This window comes from Hippocampus zosterae, chromosome 5 (genome assembly GCF_025434085.1).
Source record: "Hippocampus zosterae strain Florida chromosome 5, ASM2543408v3, whole genome shotgun sequence".
NCBI lineage: Eukaryota > Metazoa > Chordata > Actinopteri > Syngnathiformes > Syngnathidae > Hippocampus > Hippocampus zosterae.
In genome coordinates this window covers 13,162,531-13,189,711 of record NC_067455.1, presented here as the reverse complement: position 1 = coordinate 13,189,711, position 27,181 = coordinate 13,162,531, and the positions used below count along the sequence as shown (strand labels likewise).

The following is a 27,181-nucleotide window of genomic DNA, read 5'->3' as shown; positions in this document are numbered from 1 at the left end:
TATATCTATCTATCTATCTATCTATCTATCTATCTATCTATCTATCTATCTATCTATCTATCTATCTATCTATCTATCTATCTATCTATCTATCTATCTATCTATCTATCTATCTATCTATCTATCTATCTATCTATCTATCTATCTATCTGTCTATCTGTCTGTCTGTCTGTCTGTCTAAATGTTGCCTTTCTAAAGAAAAACATTTTCAGTTTCGATGGACACTGTCAGATATATTTGTGACTAAAAAAATTAATTCGAATCACCTCCTATTCCTCATGATGCAGTGGAGTCTTTAAGTGTACCTTTTAATTCTAAAATTACATTTCCAATATCATATTTATTTTTAATCGTGTGCGTGTTTTTACAGCGCGGCTCTCTGGATGCATTTAATTAAGTGGGATGTGTTCATCAACGTGTACTTCTCATTATGGCCCCTTGAGGGCGCCACCATTCTTGTAACATGAGCCGAAGTCTGCTTCCAGGCAGTATGTGTTTGGTGCATCGCTCTGGAAGAGGAAAAAGATCGCGAAGTGAGGTCCTCATCCGCTCTGCGCTTCAGCACCACAATGCTGCCGAATGCCGCATAAGAAAGAGACAGAGAGCGTAAGACAAAGACGAAGCTCCGGATTTTGACTTTCTTGCACCGGCTGTGTCTACTGTCCTGTCCCGGCTTGGTGCATGGTGTTGCATGGTGGAGGTGGTGGTGGGTGTCCCGCATGGAGACGCTCCGAGTAGGTTAACAAGAGACAACTGCGGAGGAACCTGCGCCGGAGCCTCTGTCGGGAGGCATCCGCTGTTTTGTCCCCAGAGCCGGCCTTGCATGGAGGACACGCCATGGCTACGTTTGTGTGCAGGGTGCAGTTCTTAGATGATACTGATCCATTCAACAGCACCAACTTCCCGGAGCCCAGCAGACCTCCAGTGTACACATTCAGGGAAGATATTCCGCTCATCAATCAAATTGCTGGAGTGCACAGGCTGCTAAGAGCCCCGCATAAGGTATGCACTGTTGACATGCCTTTTAATGCTTCACCTGCTCCTTCACACATACACATTAATAATTAGCCCCAAGGGCTGCTGCCAAGAAATACAACATGGATGGGCCATTCAGCAAGTGCGCTTTGCTGATGTGGGATGCTGACGTTGATACACGTTAACGCTAAACGCATGAAAGCGTGCCATATACTATCAAACGACTTTATGGTTATTTGGGAACTGTGTGTGATTTTTAATGTGGGGTGGGAATATTTTGTTGAGAAAAGGAAGCAGGAGTTTGACCGGATTTTAAAAAACGACATATATTCATTGTTTTATAGTGGTGTAGATTATTTTCATTGAAGGGATTGTTTTAGGGCGGCAAGGTGGTCCACCTCACAATGTACTGGTGCAGAGTTCGAATCCAGCTCCGGCCTTCTTGTGTGAAGTTTGCATGCGTGCCTGCGTGGGTTTTCTCCGGGTACTTCGGTTTCTTCCCACATTCCAAAATCCATGCACGTAAATTGTCCCTGATTGTGGGCGTGAATGCTTGTTCGTCCAAGTGTCCTCTGCGATTGGCTGGCAACCAGTTCAGGGTGTACCGAAGACAGCTGGAATAGGCTCCAGCATGCCCGCCACTCTCGTGAGGGTAAGGGGATTAAATGGATGAATGGGATTGTTGTAAGTACAGGCAACACAGTGAGCTACGGGTTAGCTTGGCAGCCTCACAGTGTAGTGGTACAGGATTTGAGTCGCTCCTCTGTGGGGTTTACATGTTCTCATTGCACTTGCATGGGCTTCCTGTTCAAAATAGTCCAAAGATGTGGATGTTGATTTGACTGGTTCTTTGTCAGTATGTGCTCTGCGAACGACTGGTGACCAGTCCGGGGTGTACCCCGCCTCTTGGCCTAAGTCAGCTGGGATAGGCTGCAGATCACTGTACTCAAATGAGGGTTGGGTGGTTATAAAGTCGCTAATGTTGATTTGGTTTTTTTTTTGGGTGGCACTTAACAGTTTTTCTCAGTTGCTTTAGGGCATTTCTCAGATCATTTCACATCCTTGTTTCACTTGTGCATATAAAAATAAGAATTTTTACATTTCTCTGAACAAATTGCAGCTGGTTTGGCACATCCATGCAACTGATTATATAGAATTCTAGGCTCTTTCCGACATTATTAAATTCTCTCACACCCAACAACATTTTGGTATGAGTTCAGTGGATAAGTCAAACAGTTGAACACGTCATTATATATCTGACATATTTGTATAAATTTTCCATTAAGGCGAATCTTGACTTTTTGTAATGAAAGGAACGTGTGTGAAGCATTAGATAAACAAATGATCAATCCGTTTTCTAAAATAGCTCATAGGAGGTGAAGATAGTTGCTGTGAGGTGAATGAGAATTTGTGGCCCACTACTTTTTCTACTTTCTTGCTTTTTTAAATTATTTTTTTTCATGCATTGCTGTTTTCTGTATCACAATAAAAAAAAAATTATACTGCAAACAGTAAATTATAGTGTACAGAGTAAAAGTGAAACGTGAATCCTGCCCAGTCTCTTACAATCAATCTTCCACGTACACAAATGTGGAACTTTCAATTCAGAGTACTGAATTCATCATCAAAACTTAAGTGGCAGTTCACACCCGAACATCCTTCCCGAGTCCAGTTTTATATTCACAACGTAACTAAGCAATTGGTGTCATCTGTACGCAATGACACCAAGAGTTGTCGTTCTGATGGCACTGATATGTTCGGGGACACAAATATTGACTTTTGAGCGATTTACTCAGGATTTTGAGAACTGCATTTGTCTGAACTGTTTTGATAAATGCTCTCACTGTGTAGCACATTTCAATTGTGAGCTGAGAAATTGAGAAAAAATGAAAAAATGTCTGAGAAAAAATGTAAAATAAAAGTACAGCAGTGTTCTAAAGAGGCTGTAAGAGTCCGCACTTGCAGCAAATCAGTTCATCAACTTAATCCTGCAGCATCATTGTGCAGCATTTCGCTCCTTATGGCATGCCCAGTCCGTCCATCTGTTCCATCCATTTTCATTACCACTTATCCTGAACAGAGTCGCTGGGAGTTGCTGCAGCCTGTACCAGCTGACTCCAGGCGGAAATGTTGCACACTCACTAGTTAGACACACTTGCAGGGAGATTTTTATTTGTTTTTAAATGCTGGCTCTGCAATAAAAAGTATGGATGTTTCTGAAAAGCAGAATTGTTGTGATGGCCGTTGGTCTCATTCAACTGTGCAAAGTGTACCTAATGTCGAGGCCAGTCTGCGTTTCAGCAACGGACATCCTCAAGATTTGGAGGAGTCTTACAGACCTGGATATTCGCAGTGACAAAAACGCTGTTGTCTTTGAACTGTTTCCTGTTTATAAATGGTACGCCCCAAACACACGGATGCCCAGGGAGTTGAAATGGCTCACATGTGCAATCCCTACCCCGTTTCCGTCGCTGTCATTCTGCTGTCTTGGCATAAACCACTTGTGTGCATGTTGGGTGTTTCAGGGCTGATCAAATTCTAAAGGGAGTGACTACATTCGCTGCATTGTCAAAAATCAATTAGGAGTCATTGTTACCAGTTTTATAAAAATGGTGCTCATTGTGTCGCAACCAGTCGCTTTTTCTTATACAGTTCATAAAGTTATAAGGACAACATTTTAATGTTAGGAAATGAATGGAATAATAATATAACATAACATAATAATTTGACGGCTTCATTCAGTGAACATATTTATTTTTTATTTTTAACTTTAAATAATGCATTCTTATGACTGGCTCAGTGCATACTCTGGAATCTGACTCCAGTCAGTCACAGGGCACATATAGAGACTGACAACCGTCACTGAGTGGTAATCGATCTCACGTACAGCTATACATCATCAGCGACTCAATTCTATCATTATCTACATAAATCAATTGATATACGCACTTTCAAACACTTTCCTCTCTTTTCCTTCGTTCTCGTGATGTGACTTGGTGGCCTTGAGTCTGGTTTGCAGAGTGTGTCCAAGTCAAGGGAAAATATTGCTCAGTTTTAGAGGATGCACTCTCACTTACCAATTTCAATCTGGACACTTTGTTTTCCTCCATTTTTCTTCCACTAGAAATTATAGAGTGCCATAATGAGAAGTTATGTGAAATGTTGTAAAATACAGGTTCCTCCTCAGTGCCTGTCAAAAGGCCTTCGAATACTTTTACACATTGTTATGCACATTTGTGGTTTTGCCGGTCTCTGCAGTTTGGACTGTTATTTCTTAGCGTAGGAATCCCACTATAATACTTTTGCTGTCTTCATTACTGTTGTAATCTGTCATAAACATGTCCTTTTCAAGCAAAAACGAAGTATGAAAAGGTTGCGTTTGTACAAATGGAAGCGTTTTGAAAGTGTATATTGTGCAGATGCACATGTATTGGAAGGAGATAGCACAGTTCAATTGTAAATTGCATGTTGTTTATTTTTAGTCTTTCTGCCTTAACTGCCTGCCTGGTCAGTGGACCACATTATGGTGGTTGAAGGGAGAGGCTAAGGCTCAGTGTGAGAGCACACAACTTGTGGTTCCCTCTCTGGACTTGGTCACAGCACAGGGCCACCATGGGTTCAAATCCTGGGTGGGGGAACAGCTAAGAAAAAAAAAAACCCTACCGCCCTTGATGTGATAAAACTGCTCTTGGATTTATTGACATATTTCTACTCAAGGAAATGCAGGAATCTGACACAAGGGCTGATTTACCGACGGAAATGTTAAAGCAACAACACTATGGAGCTTGTTAGTACGAGCATTTACGACAGTGGCTCTTAGTCATCCGTTTACGGCCCTGCGTTGCCAATGCCATGGGACCACAGCTCCACTTTGAAGTAGCGACATAAAACTTTAATTTTGACAGTATTGTGGACAAAAACAACTGCAAACCCCTGGGCATAATCCATGGATGGATACTTCTGTTTGTGCAAGAATGCAGCATGTATCCGGAAGTCTGCAGCAACAAATGTCCATGCGGAAACATGTAACATTGGTTTCGGGGACCACACTTATGGTCTTAAAATTAGTTATCATAGTTTTGAAGTACAGTGTACATTTTCAACCACATAAATTGGTCGACACTATCAAGTTGGTCGACTTCTTTTAACCAGCATTTCAGTATAAGATGTCTTTGCGTCAGATAATAGCTCCATCCATCAATTTTCTACTGAATAACCGGGGTTGGCAGCTTGTGACAGTAGGTGAGGGTAGGAACAAAGATTTACTGATAAATTGAGAGCTTCACCTTTTAGTTTGGCTCCTACTTCACCACAACAGACCGAAGCAGAGTTCGCACCAGAGCAGGCACTGCACCAATCTGTCTGTTGATCTTCCCCTCTGTTCATTGCCCTCACGCGTGAATAAAACTCCAAGATAATTGAACTCCTCCCATATCCGGGGGAGGGCACTACACCCTTTTCCAACTGAGGGCCATGGTCTCAGATTTGTATGTGCGATTACACACATAAACACGATCAGTGGTGCAAGACGTTCTCCAATGACCCACGTCACATATCCAGCAGACTACATCATCCGCAAGGGGAGATCTTGCAGTTTACCAAAGTATTTTCCCCTTTTTGGTGTTTGTCTCTCATACAGTGTCTTCACGTCATGTTTCATGTGACTGTCATTCACATTCACGTTAGAGGCAAATTAGTCTTTCGGCATAAACAAATGGTCATCCTAATTTGGTGTATATGTCTGGATGTGCGAGTCTGTAATTTGCAGTCAGGATAAGTGCTCTAGGCTTCGTCTGTCTTGGCTTCCCATGCCTTTTTTCTGTCTGCCTCTACCGATTGACCAGTTAATTTTGGGGTAGTAACTGTAATCCACACAAGAGTGTCAGCCCCGCAGAAATAATAGTATTGAAGTACTGTGCATTGTGTTTACTATGTCTTCATAGGGTCCTTTAAAATCTCCTTAAATAAGTGTATTTATCAGTCCCTAAATGGAATCCTTAGAATATCAGCAACACAAAAATGACCATCACTAAAATGTCTTTCCCTTACATTTCCTCCCCAGTCAGCTCAATTAATCATATTCTTGAGGAAACTGCTAACTGGTACATCCCTGCAAATACCTGGTCGAGATTAAAAAAACAAAAGTTAACTTCTGAGTAACTCAAGCAACTACAGTTCGAACATGCAAAAAACACATAGGAGGGCCTGACAAATTGATTCGATTCATCGATATTTAAAACCCAGACTTAGTCTTGCACACTACAATCAACTTATGAAAAGCCCTCAAAACAAATCACACCTCCTCTCCAAACCCCTTTTGTGTGACAGTTGATCAAAGAGAGCAACACGAGAGATAAGAGACACCACACTGACAAGCTGTTCCCAAATTTGTCATTGTTACGTGCTGACAGGAGCTGATAAGTGTTCTCTCGACATCCGTTGGAGCCTAGGCACATCAAATACTTTACCTAGTGCACACATGATCGGTGCACCAAGAGGGCAGGCGCTACGTTTGGTGACAGGGAGAGGTCAATGACATAATTCAGTGGAGAGAGAGCAAGACAGAAGGGGGAGAGATCTCTTGGTGGATGAAGAGCTAGATACAAAACATTTGAAAATGTCATCAGCATACTCAATAGAAACAGCAGACATTCCACTTGGATGTGCTTTGCCGTTGAAGCAACAGGTTGCGGTCATTAAAAAAAATATATATAATAATACCTGTCATTTCTTCAAATTCAATGAAAAATTCTAGTTTGCCCCTTTGTGAAATGATCTACAAGAGATGTTTAAAATAGATGCCACATCAAGAATTGCACATTTACACGCAGTCCTCAATTGTTGATGGTCCCAATATGGTTTTGAGGTTTCATACTGTTGTAATAATCAGGAGTGAAAATATGCTCTCATGGGGCACAAAAAGGCACGCTTACTTTCAGACGTCCTGTTTTTCATCGTTAGTTTACATTCATGCTCTAGATGGGTTTTTTTTATACAAATGTTTACGCCAATGATAGTTACTGCATTACCTCCAAATTTGTGAACTCAATTGTAAACCGAGGGACCCCCCAGTAATAAGAGCATATGCAGCCAAGTCTATGCAGGCGTTCAAGAAAAAAAAAGACACATTTTAAATCTCAGAAAATTTAAAAAAAAAATAAAAAGATCAACTAATTTGAACGATCTCTATGCATCTGTCTCTACTGCAGCCTGATGACTGTGCACTTCAGTTGTCTCATAATGGGAGCTATCTGGACTTGGAGTCGACGCTGGCAGAGCAAAAAGACGAACTGGAGGGATTTCAAGAGGAAGGAGGGTAAGATCATTTCCTTTGTCTGTGTGTGTTTTCACTCTCCTTTCGGGGTTTTCATGTGGTTTTCGTGCATCAGTAACTTCACAGCATTACACAATTTGTTCAAATTAGTAATATTATCCTTCCCATGAAGGTAGGCTGATTGATCTCACCTACCCAGACTTGACTTTTGGGAACAAACCTCGTGTGTCAAAGAGTTGAAGGGTTTGCCTTTGCCCTTCCAAAAGTCTTTCAGCATTTTTCTTGTGGAAAAAAACTCTTTCAAGTTGCATCTGTGCTTTTTTTCCCCCTCAAGATCTGTTTTTCAGGAAAAATCAACCATCCAGCCATTTTTTATACCGAGTATCCCGTTTAGTGTCGTAGAGAGTTGGATCAGTGAATCGTTACTGTATGTGCCATTGAACACAATCGGTTTACACTCTGCTCATCAACTTGAAACACTTCGAAATTTAGAAACAATTTTTCCATTGGAAATTTGGTCCAACTCTGATCGAAATGTTTTGAGAGGACACGGTTAAAATATTTTCATAACTTCCAAATGGGAGCATACAATTCCTGAAAAAGAATTCCCTCCCTCTGATTTCTTACATTTTTATTTGGGGGGTTTCCCCCCCTTATTTATCTCACTTACTGTACATTTATAAAGCCAATTTCAATATTTATTCTTACTTCAATAGTCATTTAAGGTCCACATTGAATTGTCATTTGACCTGCAGGGTTGACAGTGTGGCTTCTGCTCTTGCGACGACATCATAACCCGAATTCGTTTTTCTCTAAAGTGGAATATGCCGTAGTCAGTCTAACTTGTGTTCAAGTTGCCACATGCTGTAAAAACACATTTTGAGTAAATACTGTACTTGGCAGCAACACACTTGTAGGACATTAAAAAACAACAACAGTTGAATGAAACTAGTTTATTGTGTGCTGCCCCTTAGTTTGAAATTTCATCATTACAGGAACTGTATGAAAAGCCATGCTTGGCCATACAGTCAATATAAAACAAAAATCAAACTATCAAAATCAAAACAGTTAGTACCGGTAACTGAGCATACGTTCTTGTGTTCGGGCCATCATAAACTGAGTACTTGATATGAAACGCAGTCCATGGGGTGTTTGTGTGCTACTTCTTTATCAGGGTAAAGAAACAAGACAGTTAAAAGTTTCCAAGACCCCCACAGGTCCACGTACAATCAAATGCTTGGCCGCAGGTCAACAGTGATGTCATTGCGAGCACTTAAGAGGTGTTGACACGTTTCATGAGTAATTGCCCCATCACAACTCAGTTACCTCAGTGTTCTCATTAGAATTGACTCTCCACCGCACAACTCCCAGCATCTAATATGTTTTGTCTTGACATATTTTCTAGACCCGGGTGAAGAAAATAAAGGTTGGAAATTGTGTTTGTGTGTTTTTTTTTTTAATTCACTTTTTGGCCAGGTTCTTTATTGGCTCCATATGTTTTATTCACTGTGGATTGTGTTGATGTATCCACTCATACAGTAGAGGATCACAATCCAAAGGACTGGCATGCGCTTTCCGGGTCTGCTGGACCACAAACATGTGTGGGATTTATTTATCTAACGTGGAATTCACAGGCTGCTCTCCAGACGACTGTCTTTCCCCAATTCCACGTCAAGTGAAAAGGTTTGGAGCTCATGGGAAGCTAGTGAGAGCCGTGAGGTTAAAGTGGTGCGCGCCGTCCCTCCTCACTGATTCAGGGTGCCAAGCCGGACGGCTTGCCAGCTGGCACAAGCGGACATGGATGTGTGTCATTAAACCCACACTGTGTTGTCTGAGGAGACTGGGGCTGGTGAGGAGGGGAGTGAGGTGAAAGTGGCCAGCCAATTATTTTGTAAAAATAGGGCAGTAGACCTCCTGGCTTTTTATGGCAATGATATGTGCAAGAGTAAACCCCCCGCCCTCCGTAGTTCTGTTGTTCATTTGATGACCATTACTTGTGATGAGGCCTTTTGCTTTTACAAGTCTCGTTTACGAGAACCAACTAGAGGACTCCAAAGTAGTTAAGATGTTGATCACATTTTATGTCTGCGCTAAGTCATACACGCTGACCTTAGTATAACACCACTCCACTATTAAGCAGAGGTAACCAGCAGACTAAAACAAAAAAAAAAAAAGCCGAGCCTTTATCCCGTTGGCCATAAAATGCAACTGTAATTGATATTAATGACAGGTTACATTCCAGAGGTGCCTGTGTCATACCTTGGGTGTTCAAAATCAGATTAAACTCAGGTTCTCCTGACAGAACCGGGAGATATCCATATCACAAGAACTTACAAGCCATAATCACTTCCACACCACTGCATGAAGCTCGGCTCTAGATGATTGGGTCTCCTAAATCTTTCGTCCCATCACAGGTCCAGTGCCTCTTAGAGTTATAAATGGAGCGGATAGCCCAGGCTTGCGCCCTGACACATGTGACCAGCTTTAGGTTGCCAGAGTGACATTTGGGGATCCTGCTCTGATGGTATAATTAAGTCCCGTTCATAGCCGCCTTCATTCTTGGACTGAGTAATGACACTGTGCGACAGTTGTTTTAGGCTCACATGACCTATGCTAAGACTTTCCTTATGAAGTCATTCATAGAAGTCTGTTCTGAAGATTAACGGTTGGCAGTTGTAAGTGATAATAGATGTTTCTTAAAGGTATTGTAGCTGTTTCTTTGTGAGCACTGGCACTCACCTTCCTACATCGTCCGCTAGATGATCATAATTTCCTGGTCACAGCAAAGAAGGTACATGTTCAAGTATATTAAAATCCATTTCTTCTTGTCTCAATGGTCAATCCCCGGATTTTCTTCTGAATAATATGTTCCATTCAGTGTACAAACACTGAATGGAACATACAAATGTATGTACACTCTTTATTTTTATTCCAATAGTGCATAGGTATGAGCATACACTTATTTGACACTTCATATACTGTAGTCAGTGTAGGAATAAAAAGGGAAAGATTGCGAAATTTACGATCAGCATCCACTTTCACTTCACACATCAATTTCTTGGATAATGTCTTTGATTTTGCATCCTCCGTCTTTTATTTTGATCCCTTTTACCCTCTTTTCCAGCAACAGAGCTCTTCTTGTCTGAGTTGCTTGACATCCAAAGGTCCGACCGTTTTGTAGCCCTTTTAGCAATGCAACATTCTTGCTGCGTCTGAAACTAACAATTACAAATACTTCCTGGACTTCTGTGCATGTGTAAACCAGTGTGGTGGTTGATGTTGGCGTTTCCGAATGAAGCAGTAGAGGTCGCTGTTGGATTAGACTTTATTGTAGTGAATCTCGTCATGAGGCAAGAGCAGAGAAAAATATTTCGTATAAGGCATCAGTTCTTTTTTTTTCGTTGTATGGGGAGCAGAAAAGTGGGAATGGTGTTAATGAATGCATGAAGATTTTTTCACACTCGGGGGTATATCGCCCATGTAGGTTTCATTGTAGAGGAGTTTCACTGTAGTGTGTTTGTGGAATATGAGTTTAGCAGCAAAACCCACATGGTTTTACCCATCTCAGGGGGCGGCCATTCTGCCAGGTTCTGTCAAATGAAAATGGCATCACAGTTGCTCAGGGCTCAGTTGACAACCGCTCACGGTTCACCTGTTTTCTGAAACTGAGCCATGATTCATTCTTACTTGAGCCCTGAGCGATTCTAACGCCATTTTCATTCGACAACAAGTGGCAAAATGGCCGCCCCTCGAGATGGCCAAAAATGGATGGATTTTACGACTTAACTCATATTCCACAAACACAATATCTGTCAGTGTGCCACGTGTCGGGGCTCCATAGAACATATTGTAAGGAACTTTTTGGTGTTAATTTTCCCCCCTTTATAGACTGCTCTGCATTCATTGTTTTTCATTTTCTCTTGACCCACTTGGACATCACAGATGGACTCGAGCGCATTACATTTCATTTGAAGGAGGAGAATGAATGTACTCTCGTGAAACTCAAACATCAAGGGGGGAAATAAAATACCACTTGGCTGCTTTGTGTGCAGGGCTGTTTTAGGGGACCATTAACGGTGCAGTGTAGCGTAGTCATTGTTTTGTGTGTGCGTATTCACAAATACGCAGGCCTGGTCAGTGGTTTAAGAGGCATCTTGCCTACTGTGTTAACTGTCCCCTAACCTGATTCTTCATACTCAGGATTCCTGAGTTATTCTTCAGGATGTCATGCTACTACAATTGTGATTCACGCCCGTGCCATTTCATTCTTTTCAATGCAAACTTTAATGAACCCCTCACGTGCCCGCCGTTTGCTGCATATTTCATGTTTATGTCAAATGAGTCATGTCATAAAGCTAAAGGTAAATCCTTTAGTTCTTTTCTCACAGTATTAAAAATCTGAGATGTTTGGAGTCAATCACGATTTTTCAGACGGGTGACCTCTCAGAAACGACTATTATGTTTAATTGGAATTTGGCTTGGCTTGATCAGCCATCACCTGGGCATGCATAGAAGAATGTTGGATCAAGGCGCAAACAAAGTTTATGAGGTACCACATGAAGTCCATCGCAAGGAGTACTTCTGCGGTTATACTTCTATACGCATGCCCTGTTCTTTGTTGGAGTTCCCAGTTTTCATATTTAATTGGGGAAGGGGCGGTCCTCTCTTCTCTTCCATGCATGTTTGTTTAATTTGATAATGAGCACACTGGCCAGTATAGCCTCAGGTGCAGTAAAATGATACTGTTGCAGTGAAGCCGACAGAAAGCAGACGTTCGTTCCGAAGGGGTTCTGGTTACCCTTTTGGATTAAGTTCCTGTTTGCCGTCTCATCTCAAGAGCAATGTTGACAGATGTTGCTTCTGTCTCACATCTGCCTGTTACTTGCTATTATATTTTCTAAATGGACGACCCCCGCTGCGTAATCTGCTCGCGTGCACCGGGTCCGGTCTCGCACTGACAGGAGGAGGAACGATGTCAACTTGGAAGCACTGAGCAGTATTAATGCTTGTTTAGAGTGAGGCAGTAGTGTGATCTGCCCTCTGAGCTGAGTCTTTTTCTGCTGTCAGGCCCACTGCTGTTTGAGTGTCACTAACAGACTTCACCTTGGTGCGGTGCCAGTCAGAGGTTTCTCACAGCCTTTGAGCCGGAAGCACAAAAGCCGATTTGTCAGAGCTGAATTGGTGGTGTTGGTAACTGTATCTGCTGTGCTCTTTACCATAATCGTGTTTACTGGGCTTGTTTGCATGATTTATTTGGAGACACTGGAAATGATCGAGCCTCAATTTGTCATTCAAATAGATGCAGGACTTTATATTGAAGATGACGCGTTATGAATGTGATAGTGGGTAAAGCAGCATCCATTTTAAAATAAGACATATTTCACACCTTTAAATAGTGGTGCTTTCATCTTTTCAACTTTTTATTGCGAAAAGGCACGTTTTTTTTAATGAAAAAATGTGTCATGGCAGACCACCAAATAAAAATGTCACAAAATGTATGTAGTATATGCTCACAAAAAGAAAAAACTTTTTCCGTTTAATGAAATGCAACAATTGGGATGCACAGGTTAAATGTGCCTCTTTCTATGTCGTGGGAGAGGATTTCATTCTTGTGCCTGTCACTATATATCGCTGGCATACGTACATCAGTAAAGCCATATTATTTGCAGTAAATAAAACATTTCTGACCAATTAGGCAACATTGGATTATTTCACATTGGTTAAAACTGCGGCGGCACAATGGGCGACTGGTTGGCGTGTCCGCCTCACAGTGCAGAGGTGCAGGTTTGCCGGCTCTGACGTTCTTGTGTGGATTTTGCATGTCCTCCTCATGCCTGCGTGGGTTTTCTCCGGGTACTCCGGTTTCCTCCCACATTCCAAAAACATGCGTGGCAGGTTGATGGAACACTCTAAATTGTTCCTATGTGTGCATGTGAGCGCGAATGGTTGTTCGTCTGTGTGTGCCCTGCGATTGGCTGGCAACCGGTTCAGAGTGTCCTCGTGAAGATTATCTGATTAGAACATTTTTGTATGTATGGATGGATGGATAAAACAAATCACTGTTGTGCTACTGTCTCAATGAGTCACTAAGTGGATATTTCCCTCCAACAGAAGCCTCCCTTTTTAAATCATGAAAAAAAGTGTTATTAACTGCAGTTATCTAAAGTCGATTTGTGGTTAAGTGGTCAGCCATTAGAACTTTGTGGCTAACGCTGTTGTCACTAACCAAAACAGCAGCTATCACTGAAACGAGTTAACAGTCTCTCAGATGATAGTGTGTCGTCTTACTGCATTTAGTGCTCGAGTAGACTCCACATTGTCGTGTCTATGTTCTTGGTCGTTTCTTTTTTTCTTTCAGTCCACAATTTTTAAATTGTACAGGCACGTCGACTCTCTGCGGGTAAGGGAGGCATGAAATAAACCATTAATATTACTAATAGATGGAAGTAGCGAAGTCAGTAACATACTGAATGATCTTTTTCTGTATGATGTGATTATTTGTTTATTTTTGGTGCGTGTAGCCCCCCCCAGGCCTGATCCATCTAAAACACCAACTTACATGAACCTCTGAGTGGAGAGCCTTTGGAGCGGCATTGTGGTGAACCTCTGGCATTTTTCTCTTTGTTTGTCACTCAGACATTGTATGCCGTTGACAGGATGGTGATCGAGTCTTTGCGCGTCTCCATTAACACTGTGGGCGGAGTTGACCTGTGGGCTGCTCCCATCCTTCAATTTCACCCATGGAGACCTTTTCCTTGTGCTGCTTGCCCTGCTTCTTTTTGTTTTCTAACAGCTGAAAAAATAAGAGGTTTAAATGCAATCTTTGTTTTTGGTTTTCCCATTCCCATTGAAGCTATTTTCTTAGCAGTACTTCTAAATACAACTTCCAAGAACATATACTATGATTTATTCATTCTGTTTCTGCCTTAATGAACACACAGATTTGTATTTTTTTTTCTTTTCAGGAGAGGCAGAAAACACAACCTCATACTTCGAACACAGCTGTCAGTCAGGGTCCACGCTTGCATCGGTGAGTACTGTAAACCTACGTGGCAAACTTAAGCCTCACATTTATCACTTTATAATGGTGAAATTTGTACTGCATCACTTGTGTGGTATGAGCTTGCATTACCGCCTCCATTACCAGCGGGGTTGTTTTATTGCTGGCGTATACAATGCACAGTGGCGGCTTTTGGGAAACAGCTTGAATCTTAATTTGAGTGCAAATTACCGGCATTTCAGCGACACTCTGCAAAGCTGGGAGCGGGCGCAGGGCACAGATTGAAAACATTTTGTTTTTAAAGTTACTATGTTCTGTCACTTTGTTTTATTGGGTCTCCTGGTGTCTGAATCATGGGAGGGACCTTGCTCAAAGAGCTGAGTGAAAACACATGCAGACTGGCCTGCTTGTGACATGCATACACATACGCACACACGTAATGAACATATCAGCAGCTGTTGAAACTTTTAATGATATAAAGTCATGTTTTGGCACATGCTTCCATTTCACAGATCCTTTTCACTTATTTGCTTATTTTCCACAGAACATGTGGAAGGTCACACAAACACGCACCCTCACGCCCACACACACTGAATTTAGATTTTTAATCTTATTTTTTTGTTGTTGTTGTTGTTGTACCTACCTAGGGAATTTTCTGTTTTTCCATCTTCCAGAAACATGCACGCTCGATTCAGCTCTTCATCGAATCAACTCTTGATTGTCCATAGATGTATTTATGAGTGTGAATGGTTGCACGTGCCTCGCGACTAAATGGTGGCCAGTCAGTCAGATGGCCCCCAGCTCACCCGTGATCCTAATGAGGACATGTAGTACAGAAACTGGATGGCCGCATGGATTCAAGTAAACAGAGTCACTTTGGTCTGGGACACAAGTAAACACAATTTTGGACCCAGCACTGGGTTAACTGTTTGATCCCATTTGAATTACTTTTAAAGCAACCATTTTTTGAGTGTTCTTTGCAGATCAGGATTCAAGTGGAAAAGTTCAGAAAAACAATAGTACAAAAGTACAATTTTTACATGAATTTTAGTAGAACACAATCCATTTGAGAAGGTAGTTTGATGTTCAGATTGTGTGCCCCCCCCCTCCAAAAAACTAATTGAAAAGTAAAAATGTAAATCAAGAAACAATCCACCTAAATGTTGGTAATGGTAAACCTTAAAAAAGAACTTCTCTTAGTTCTTTTGCTGTGTTTACCATTTCTATCCTTGGCTCGTCATCAGTGATACGCAAAAACATGCAAATGAGCCTATAGAAAGGCATAAAACCATGAAAAATTCAACTGGAAGGCAAGGGAGATGAATTAATAGGGCTGCTTTTCTCTCCCATAATTCCTTTTATCTTAACCTTTAAATGTAAAATCTGCGCTCTATTCTCTTGCGTGTTCATGGCATGGTGTACATGTTATTTCATATAAAACCTCCATTTTAATCAATAAATGTTCAGAAACGAATATCACTTTTATCTGTTTTCAGCATTTTCAAGCAGACAAACCTTTGTATGTAAGCCATGTTTGGAAAGTGTACCTCCTCTGCTGTACACTTTGTAGTAGTGCCAAGAGTGTCCTGTCTAAATCGGATTTAGTGCTTACCCTTTCGTATAGCCACAAAACTGTCACGATAACATGTTGTCTTGGATACCGTCTGCGTTTTCAACTGTGAAGTTGCTCCACAGAGCCTTATAATGTCTTCCTGCTATTGGTTGGTTGAGCTTAGCGCAGCCTGCAGAGAGGCAGACAGACTTGCTGCTCTTCCCTAAGTGGATGATGACCGTCTTTCTCTTTAAGTTGACAACCACCTGTTGCCCTACCCCATTCCTGCCCTGAGACTACCCGCGAGGCTTGTTGATTTATTTCTTCCAGCCAAGGTGGTCACTGTTACTGTAACCTGTCCAGACATTTGAGCCTGATTTTATCTGACTGCAGGGTTTACCCCGAAGACCTATGAGTGTAGCATTACGAGGTGATTTTCCGCCTCAACACAGGAGATCAGACTTCTTGTAGTTTTCGTAAGACAAACGCTTTTGCTTTGCTGGAGGCAATGAATCGGCTCACACAACTGAAAATGTATTCATATTCACCGTCACTACTTAAACTCTCTTTCACACTACTGAAATGCTGTCAAACACACACGCGTGCACACACACACACACATACACACACACACACACACACACACACACACACACACACACACACACAACTGAAAAAAACAATACAGACTGAAGATTCCCCACACAAACCAATATCCTCCTCTATGAAACCGCACAGGATGGACTCCATCGTTCTTCAAATGCATCCCAAATGAAGAATGAAAAATGTTCCAACAAGAGATTATAAGGACATTAGAATGAACTGTGGTCATACGAAGCAGTATGTTCATTATATGGATATTAATCACTGTGCTTGGTAAGGTGTTAGCCAAAGTACTTTCCAGGAAACATACGGCACGCTCTGTTCCTTAAGCTAGCCCACTGAGCAAAAGTGTCATCTTTGTTGCATTTGTTGCCATCTGCACGATTGGGGGTGGAAGGTGGTCTCCAGGTGCCATCTTCGTTGCAGCCAACTTCATATCATCCGTGGAGGTCTGATTGCACTTCCTTATAAACATACTTTGCGCGCATAATCTCCTGTACGGACTCTAGTTTAGTCTGTTATGCTTCCGACATGTTGACGGCGTGCCTCCGCTGCACGGATTCTAGAAGGAATGAGGGGCTGCTTGATTTGGCCAGGAATCAAGCTAGTGGGCTGTTTTGACTCCCACAATGGCGCAAACGCCCAGTATGAACTGCGCCCATCTATAAAAATATGCACGCAGTTAGACTGCACTTTGCGCAAGGCATGATAATCAGGCCCATAGAGAGCGACATTTTACACCAAAACTGGACTCTGGTTGCTTGCACCAAAGTCGGGTGCGTTCACCACTATCGTCACGTCCTTATTTCACAGTTAGGACAAACCATTTCACATGCACATTTCAGCTTCTTTGTATATGTGAATGAGCCTATCCATCTAAACATCTATCTGTTTCAAATATCAAACGTGGCCGTGCAGCGCAAATGTTTGCCCATTCTCAGTCTCAATCATGGTTTTACTGACATATAAAAAAAAACCCCAATGCATTTCAAAGCTGAATGTGTTGGCAGTCTCTCTTTACGTGCAGCTTTATTTGACAACGTACTGATCCCGACCGTAGAGCTACATCCGTAATCAGAGGCGGGACATTCGTAGCGGATTATCTGCCTTGTCTTTTACAACCTCTTATAATCGCAGCTCCAGACATGATTCATTGTGACCGCTCTTCAGACTATAATTTTGTCAAATTGAGAGTTTTGATCTTCATGTTGACAACTGGAAACCCCAGCTAACAATAACAATGACACTAAAAAGGGAATTCAATGAGTCGTGGATTTTCTTTTTTTATTATTCTCCTGTGATCCATGTGGGCAGTTCCGTGTAACTGACAGAAACTTTGCATACTGGGAAATGTGGCCTATTTCATGCTTTTTAATCGTTTGTTAATGTGAATGATTATATGTAACCACTTTGGTGAGTAAATTTCAAGCCATTTTAAATGACGTCAACAGCGCCGCTTCAAAGGACTTGAGGGTAAAGATTTGTTTTTAAGGTTACCATTTGTTTTAAAGTCCCGTTTAGGATAATGTCTGGCAATTGACTCAAAAAGGCGAAGATCCAGTATTTTCCACACGCTGTGCCAGACCGGTGGGTGCTAGGTTTGTTTATCTTGTTGGCGCCGAAAAAGACAGCACCGCTCTGTGAAGATGCCCATAAAAAACAACATCAGTTTGAAAAGTTGTTTTGATTGGGACCAAGACTGAAGAGTTCAATTGACTGAAATGATTTAATAAGTGCAAGAATTTATGACATCACGATGTTGATTTATTTATTTATTTCTTCTTGCTGTCTTTATCAGGTAGTCTCATCAAATTTCTCTCCTTGTTTCTGCGACAAGAGCACGCAAGCGAGCAGGCACGCTGTCGTTCAATACATGCATATCATATGGCACCTCGGGGACTCAGTGGAAGATGAAATGGTCTATCTCTTCGACTTCACTCCAAGAGACCCAAAATGGGATTACAGTCACCCCGGGAAGCCAACCCAAACAGTTTAGTGCCAGAGAGGGGAAATGTGAGGCAGCCAACATCTCAGAGCGGCGGGAGAGTGAACCAAGTCTTGATCCTCAAATCAGTGGAAGGATCGCTCGTATCGCTCACTTCACACTTTTTCCCTCAACTGTTTTTGTAATCTGTCCATTTGGCCATTGGCCCAATTGCCCCGTGCTGTGCGATAACAGCACAGCCTTGACGTGTGCTTCTTTTTTAAGATGTGGTGCAGAAGACTGTTTTCCCTGTTGTCCCAGTGCCCTTGGAACAAAAACAGTTCATCTTTGGGGATAAATAGATCTAATTTGTTGTCTTTTTTTGATGCAGTTTCGCTTACAGTACAAGGCCAGGACAACTACAACAGTGATTCGTCTCAGGACAATCGCATGCTCATGTTCTCACACACTCATACAAGGCATGCGCGTTTTTAAGAAGCCATCTGGTTCCAGTTGAAAGGCCCCTCAGCACTGTTCCTCACCCATCCAAAGGGAAGAGAGCTGTCGACATTTCCCTCCAAAGAGGGGTTTTAGTTCTTTCACTGTGGACGGGGGGAGGGGGGGGGCACGGGGGTGAACAAACAGATTTACCCAGTGACAAGGTTGTCAACATTTTGGACAACTTAAGCCACGTTTCCACCGAGCAGTTTGGTTCAGTTCACCACAATATACTTTGAATCGGGATGGGCTGAATCTTGATCTGCTTTGTGTTTCTATGCTTGGGCGTACAGACAGAATGGTGATAGTTTTGTTTGCCATGTCAACTGTCAACAACAGAGCTGCAACTTCGTAATGAATTAAACAAAGATATACATGCTGACAAAATTAGGAAATAAGCGACTCATCTTCTATGCGTAATCCTCATTCTTTTAGATGGACACTTTGTTTGGAGGACTTCAGGATTGCGTGCTGAACTTGGATGGATGATACAGATGTTGTGTCATTTATGGCACAAACTCATGGAGTAGAATCACGATCAGTAGAGCTCAGACTCAAAATTTGTGTTCACTCTTCGTGTTAACATTAACGAATGAGTTCCGAATGAATATGAATCAGTTACTGATTGTACTTTTGCCGGAAAAGTAATGTAAGTAATATGATAGTCTAACAAATTAAAAAATACAATTTGATCAAAATGGTCAATGATAAATGGAGTGCTCTTAAGTAGCGCTTTATCCATACCATGTGGTTTTCCTATTTAGTTTAAAATAGCTTACTTCAACTTCCAAGTTCCCTTGTTGGACCTTGACGAATGGTGAAATCCGGTGTTTTGTTTTGTTTTTTTGGGGGGGTGGAATTTTTATTTATTTATTTTTTGCTTTGGTCAGGCAACTACATCTGCATTATAGAATCCCAACTAGCCCACGGTAAGCCAAGTGTCGAAACTCTCTTCATATGCTGGTGTGAAAAAGTGAGAGGTCTACACCAAAGTTAGAATAGTTCAATTTAATGCTCATTAGCAGGCCAAATAAAAATGCCAACCAAAAATTCTGATTTGTTGTTTGTTTGTAGCGGCCTATTCGTCACCACCGAAATTTGCACCGCCGTAAATATTAGCAGTATCATTCATTCACCAATCAACCACAGAGAGTACATCACTATGCCACCGCTAACTTTATTTATTGCCTGTAGCCCCTCCCACTCTCCAGCAACAAAGCAGCTCCAGTCAACTTTGTTCCAACATTGTGCAAAAGTGTTTTTAATTGCCTTAGGATAATCTACTCTGAACCAAGGCTGCCAATCACACATGTAACTGACCACAAACCTGACTACAGCTGGTTAAAGTAGCGCACGATCATGACACATGGTGGGGGATGGCGCAAAGTGGAGGCCATGTGAAGCAGAGCATGCTGGGAAAGGGCGCAGCTGTGAGTCTCATTCCACGCTGTAGTGGACAGGTGTGTAACCTCTGCGGCCACAGGCTTTAAACAACTATCCGCTCACTGGAAAGAACATCAGAGTGGTTTGTTTTGCTTCAACCAACGTGTATTTGAGTTCTGCAGAATATAGTTTGGAGTATTTTAATGTCGGGGTTTGTGGTGTCTTAGTGTGAAGGCTTGAGTGCTTCTGCAAGCAACCAATGTCCGCCCACTCGCTACATCCTTCATGCGAGGATGAAAAGTAGTAGCACTGGCAAAATAACGATTTTTAAACATTCAATTGACTATGCAAACAAGCTTTCAATGTGGTCGTAAATCATGCCGAGTTTCCACAAAACTGTCACAACAGCATATGGCCATAACTTTATGCATGTCACAGCCCATTTGAGCTGCGTTGCAGATGCATGAAAGCATTGCTTCTCGAGAAATACTCTTCTCTAATTGTGTCAGTAATTATTCTTCAGATGGCCAGTTCTGGTGCAATACTGTATTTATGATATCCATGATGGCAAGACACAGCAAAAATGTTGCTTGAATTTTGAATCGGGATTTATGGTTGCCTCTACTAGAGTGCCAGTACAGTAAAAACCCTGGAGGCTCCTTCGGTACGCACCTGGCCTTCAGCCAAATCCCAGTGTGACACGGAATTCCATTCCACGTCCTACCTCACTTTTCTTTCCTTCCGCTTTGATGCTGGCCACGTTGGAAGGAAACGTCAGTTTCCCGTTCTGCATCGATCAAGACTATAAGCCTAATAAAACCAAAAACATATTTTCTGTTTGTCGTAACACTACTGTCATTCATGCGGTCTTATGTGAAGCATGACTGTTATTTCTTCTCTCGCTTCGGATCAAGTGGTGTTGCCTCAGCTGACTGGCTTTGAATCATTTACATTGCTTTTTGGCATCCAAAGAGGATTTATAGGATTTTTGTCACATTTACGCGCTGAGATTGATCCAATATTGAGTCTGACATCAGCTGGAAAAACTGCCTCAGGTTTAAGTTTAGAAGGATGTGACAATCTTATTCACATGGCCTGTCACAAGTCCAACGTGGACGCCTTAAAACCCAGGAATGCCCCCGACGACCCATGAGCTGGAAATTACCTTTGGTTCTTGAAGACCATTCACACGTATGAACTATCCAGTGAGGTGAAATACTTTGTTTTATGTTTCATCTACACATGATGTGTGCTGCCTTTGTAATTGTGTTTCATTTCCTGTTAATGCGACCTTTGTTGTTTTATAACATCGACAACAGAGTGGATGTCCAAAGTCCGTTGTGGGACACTAGTAAATTTGCTCAACCTCCGATTTGTTTTTTGTTTAACATTCGCAGCTAACTTGAACTGCCTTCCTTAAAACTATTCGGTCGCACAGTCTGTGCTGACTCATCCCTGGTGCTTTTGGTGGTCAACTCCTGACGAAAGTGTAGCATTTTATGAAGATGGCATAACGGCAAAATACCGTCTGATGTGCTATTCCATGAAAGCAGACTCCCGAGTTTTCTTCTTCTGTCGTTATAAGCACAGTTGGCAGGTAACTTTTGGTGTGTGTGACTGCCACCCACGCTCTATTCTGCCTTCGGTTATTGCCTTACAGGTTTTCGGTTTGGAGGCGCAGCAGTAGTTTTATTGCCCCTTGCTAGAAGTTCTATGACTAGTCTAGCCTCTTCTATGAAACGTTGTGAGCCACTGGAAACAATAGTCAGTATAGCAAGTATTCGTTTCAATTTATCAACTGCAAACATGTCCAAGGCCAAGACAGAACGATGGCTGTTATTTTTAGAGGTGATGTAAGTTTCAAGTGCAAGCCAGGAGTGGGATAAATAATATTTATTTTGCAGAGCCTATAATGAAACATAATATCATTTTCAGTGTTATTTGCTCAGCTCCTTGCCAGTGCTGTCATTCTTTTCCCATCATAAAGAACAGGAGGTGAATGAGGTTTCTGTCGGATCAAATGTAAAAACCCCGAAAGCCCATGCAGCACTCAGTCGTCTGAAACTAGAATGTGATGATCTCTATCAAGAGCACTAAGTTGTAAATAATACATGAATTATTATTATATTTTTCAGCACTTTATTTAGTATAATTAATAAATGGAAAAAAAATATGCATACATCCCCAACACACGCGCATCCACGGACGTCCACACAAAACAGTTACCCTTTCAGTCACTCTAACATGAACACGACATCATGATCCTCATCATTATAGTCATCATCCCTGTCATAATCATCATCCTATCAATTACAATGACAAAGAAACAACAGTGAATTAAAAAGAACAAAAAGAAAAATAATGCAAGAAACACTCTGCAATGGGAATCGTTTTCTACTTGCGTTTATCCAGACTTTTTTGTTGCAATTATTTTACAAGACATTTTAAGTGGATGTGTACTAGGATATGAATCAACTGTGCCATTATAAATGGTTTCAAAGTAAGATTCCCATAAGATTGGAACTCTGAATTCTTCCTCCCGAAATAAACTGCGTCCTTGAAGCATTTTTTAAATCTTTGACCGTGACAGCCATTGTGGCACTTATTAGTGGGTGATAAGCCAGCTGTATTTATTTATTTTTTTAAAAGATTCTCAAGATTTTCCGTGGAAAAAAAATCCCAATGTCAAAAACGACAAAAGAATTCAGATCTTGGCCTGAATGGACATGCTGAATCCCTCTCCAAGGTTTCATGGTAGTTTGTAAATAATCCTGCCGACATGATCAAATGACTACCCAAAGGGTTGCTCCCTTCTTGTAGCTAATCTACATGGTTGTCGCTAGAACATGACGACTGGGTCTTTCATGTCGGGGAACAAGCAACATTGTCTTCAATCCAGTCACCACGGGCCAATGGGAGGGTGAAGCTCCAATAAGGAACTCAAGCCCCAGTCCTCTTAAGAGGACCATTCAAAGTGGTCTTCTTAGCAGGACACGTTTGGAGAAGTTTTGTTTCTTGCCTTAAAACAGCACTAGATAGCTGCTTCAGCCAGAGACTGTTACACCCGCGCTGCAAGAAGGAGACGCTCGTTCCTACCGACTGCTGTCAGGCTGCTGAATAAAAATAATAACAATAATAATAATAATGATTAAATGATGTGAAAAACAATTGTAAATAGCACTGCGATTTATCCATATTGTATTTATATTGCACTTAATTGAACAGTGTTTGTTTGTTTTTTCTTCTTTCTTCTTTCTTCTTTCTAACCACATTCTTGCTGCTGTAGCCTGTAAATTTCCCCAATGAGGGACAAATAAAGGATATTTTAATTAATCTTATAAGCAAATGAAAAGTGCCGTTGATAGAAGGAAAGAGAGGACGGTGCCGGGCTTTGAGGAAGGCAACGGCCAAGAGCACACTTAATCCGGTCCGCATTGCTGGGCAAGCAGGGATGGTTCTGTCTCAAAAAAATGCAGGCTATGCATGCTGCTGAAGGAGACATGTGCAAGAGCAGTTTGAAAGCAAGAGTTGAACTTGACAGGTATGTGTGTGATCAAGGGGAAAACAACCTCCCCCCCCCCATCCCCACTGCATCTGCATATGGAGGAATTTTCAAATGTTTTGTTTCGACTTTTGGGATACAAGCCTGAATATAAGCCTTTAATCTGTTTGTGTGGAAATTTGAAGTTGACGTTCAATAGCCTCTCTGCTCTTTCTGCTCTGTGATGATTCCCTTTTCTTCAGCCGACAGGGGTGAGATTTCACTTTGGTCGTGTTGTTGTCACACAGAAATGTCATTCATTTTCACAAAAGTGTTAATTTTAAGGTCCGAGCCATGGTGCAACCTTCCCCCATCATCAACTTATTTTTGTTCTTTGTAAAAAAATGATGGCATTTATTTAAAACTATGACAAAATGCTTTTGTCAAATAAACTACATTTTCCTCTCAATAAAAACACGTTTTTCTCCAACCTTTTCTTCATTATTCAATGTTTTTCCCCCCGGAATTGTATGACCTTGACTAAAATGACAAAAAAGATACAGTATGTATACATCCATGATAACACTCCTTATATATTTAGTAAGACCAAACCGATTGGCACCTGCTTGGAAGAAAGATAATGAGATCTAAACATTTCTTGCTAACAAAATGAACTGATCTCTTTTTTTATCTAAATTCAAATAAATCGAACTGACACAATAGGCGGCACGGTGATCAGTGGTTAGCATTTCCGCCTCGCAATGCAGTGGTGCAGGGTTCGATTCCAGCTCTAGATATCCTGTATGGAGTTTGTATGTTGTCCCCATGCCTGCTTTGGAGCAAACCGACTAAGCATAAGCATATTTTGAATTTGAAGGCATCATCTTGGTTTACTTTTTGAATCTGATTGTGTTTGCCAGTTGCACATTTTGGTGTTTTTGCTTTCAGGGTTCATTGACAAAGGTAACCACGTTTGTATGCCAGCTTGTCTGTTTTGTTATGCACATCATATTAAGTTTGGATGTGACTTATTTTGCAAAAATAAATAAATAAATAAATAAAAATGCGGCAAGTGCATATTTGGTGCTTTTTGTAGTGTTCTCATGAACCCTGAATCAGTAGCACGCTTGAGCCAACTTTCCATTTATGCGACTGAGGCAGGCAGGCACAGCTGTGCTACAAAAGTGTTTTTCGTGGAAAAAAGTATTTCTGTTGTCTGGTCTTAATTATGCCTTTAGCTCGGGGATGGGCAACCGGCGGGCCACGGGCCGAGTGCAACCACACTCCGAGTGTCCCTTTGATTGAAAGGGTCACTTGATTGGGCTGAACATTGGCACATATAGAATAGTTCTGCACGCAACAATGATCCCAGCACTAAAATTCATCCACTAGAAAAAAGAAATCAGTCGTGATTTAATGCATTTTTATTACATTTCGTGTATCGTAATGATGCCCATTATTTGCGGGCGGTGGTTACAAATAATCGATGAGATTTTACACCTGAGAAAAGCAGGTCTAACTCGTGGTGCGGGTGGTATAATACGATGTTGGTGGATTTATTTGAGGCACAGGCAGACAAATTTGGCGCGCCACAGACGTGTGTGGTGCATGCCATCTGTTTCATTTATAACAGACAACAGAATAGAAAGAATTGTATAGTATTCGTTATCTTAAATATTTGAATCGCACCCCCGTCACTGTGGGGGGAAGAGGGGGGGGGTTGTCACATACGATGCACGATTGGGGGTGAAAGGTGGTCTCCCATTGTCCCTGTCACATGCATGGCTGACTAAAAGTTCCACAAGTGGAGATCTTGTAGTGTACCTGCCAATGTCATGCATGGACCCCAGCAAGTCAATTTCAGTTTCTGCAATGTCATGCACGGCATACCGCTCCTCCGACCACCGTAGGATTGGCCGGGAAAAGACTATTGCGACACCACAAAGGCGCAATGTTTTGATGTTATCATGATGGTGGTATTTGGAAAGCGATGTGATTTGGAAGGCGATTCCTGCCTGGTGCAACCACTATCAGAAAACTAAATCCTTTCAGCAATGGCATTTTCGACATCTGACAGTTTGTGTTGTGTGTTGCAGCAGTCATCTGCGTTTTGATTTGTTCCTACAAAGTAAATCAACAGTCGAACATTTTTGCTTGTCGTCACCTGTAAATCTTACAAGGGTTTTAATAATGCCAAGACTTTTTCCTGATTCAACCTTCATGATTAAAAATAGTCTGTAGTTTGCAGCAGTCAGCATCTTTATATGATAAACGCTTGAATATGACACCGGCTGCCTCCTCCCCCAATGCCTCCGAGCCAATGTGACACACTCGTTTTTCATTGAGTGGAGCAGACAGCTGTTGTTTACACTGAAACTTCATTTTTTGTGCTTGATTTGCTTATTATAATTATCAGAAAGACCAAGGTCATTTGAAAAAGTTTGCACAAGCACACATTCCTGTCAGCCCCTTAATAAGTTCACTTGAACATAATTTGAGAGGCTCAAACCATAGTGACCAAAGAGCTGATCAAAGTTACACAGAAAAAACCCTTGCGTCAAGTGAGCCATTAAACCAAGAATTAGACCGATTCCAGTGTAACCATCTTGTTTTGCCTCTACTTGTCCTCACAAACGGAGACTTTTTACCTTTCTGGTCTTCATCCGAAGCCATTGTTATGAATGGAAACTGTTGGCATGAAATCTGCCTCAGCATTTTAAAACATTACAACGCTTGACTTTGAAACTATACATTGACTTTTCCGGTACTTTCCTGGTTTGTCGGATGGCAGATTATCACTTGGTAGTGCGTTTTTTTATGAAATGTCTTTCTTGATGCCACTGGCAACTAGTACACGGTGTATTCTGCCTGTTGACTTGTGTCAGCTCAGATAGGCCTCCCCCATTTTGCGACGCCGGACAGGATAAGAAGTATAGAAAATGGATTGATTTGAATCCTGTTGTTTTTTTCAAGAGTCGACGATATTTAAACATTGGGTGCCATCAGTTCCTTGAAAGGCTTTGTATCTTAGATAGCCGGGAGAGAAGGTCAACCGGGGTTAACCCCACCTAAACCTGTTAGCCATCTGGAGGGCCCCCTGCTCAGCTCACCGGGATGATATGGCCCCCTCCTACACATGTGTTGCCCACATAGGGGTCACAGGGGTTTTGTCTAACAATTTCTCACATTTGCACGCACTCTGGATTTGACTTTGACGGATGCATACTCAGCCGCTTCTCCTCTGAATAAGGCAGCACCAACCTTTTTGAAACCGAAAGCTACTGGAAACGCTCTGTAAAGTCATTGCATATATAAATGATCAGCATCCCCAGAAAATCACAATGTGACATCACTGGAGAAGCTATTTTTAGAACCGGCCTGCAGGCTCCTCCTCTGGTCGTACCCGACTGTCAGTCACCATGTTGGTGAGCCCTGTTCGGAATGGAACGGGCCACTAGGTGATTGTTAAGGAGCCTGCTTAAATCCCTTCT

General features: G+C 41.8%; 1 protein-coding gene across 6 annotated transcripts in view; it reads left to right on the top strand.

Annotated features, from left to right (window-relative positions):
- Nucleotides 1-496: 496 nt before the first annotated feature.
- fhod3b (formin homology 2 domain containing 3b) overlaps nucleotides 497-27,181 on the top strand; it is a 96,096-nt gene continuing 69,411 nt past the window's right edge. For 3 of the 6 annotated variants that reach the window (XM_052066319.1, XM_052066318.1, XM_052066316.1), the window contains exons 1-3: nucleotides 497-1,002; nucleotides 7,185-7,291; nucleotides 14,215-14,279. In XM_052066319.1, the coding sequence (XP_051922279.1) occupies nucleotides 838-1,002; nucleotides 7,185-7,291; nucleotides 14,215-14,279 (337 nt within the window). In that variant the 5' untranslated portion in view covers nucleotides 497-837. The remainder of the gene's footprint in view (nucleotides 1,003-7,184; nucleotides 7,292-14,214; nucleotides 14,280-27,181) is intronic. The other 3 variants (XM_052066321.1, XM_052066317.1, XM_052066320.1) reach the window with 2 other exon arrangements.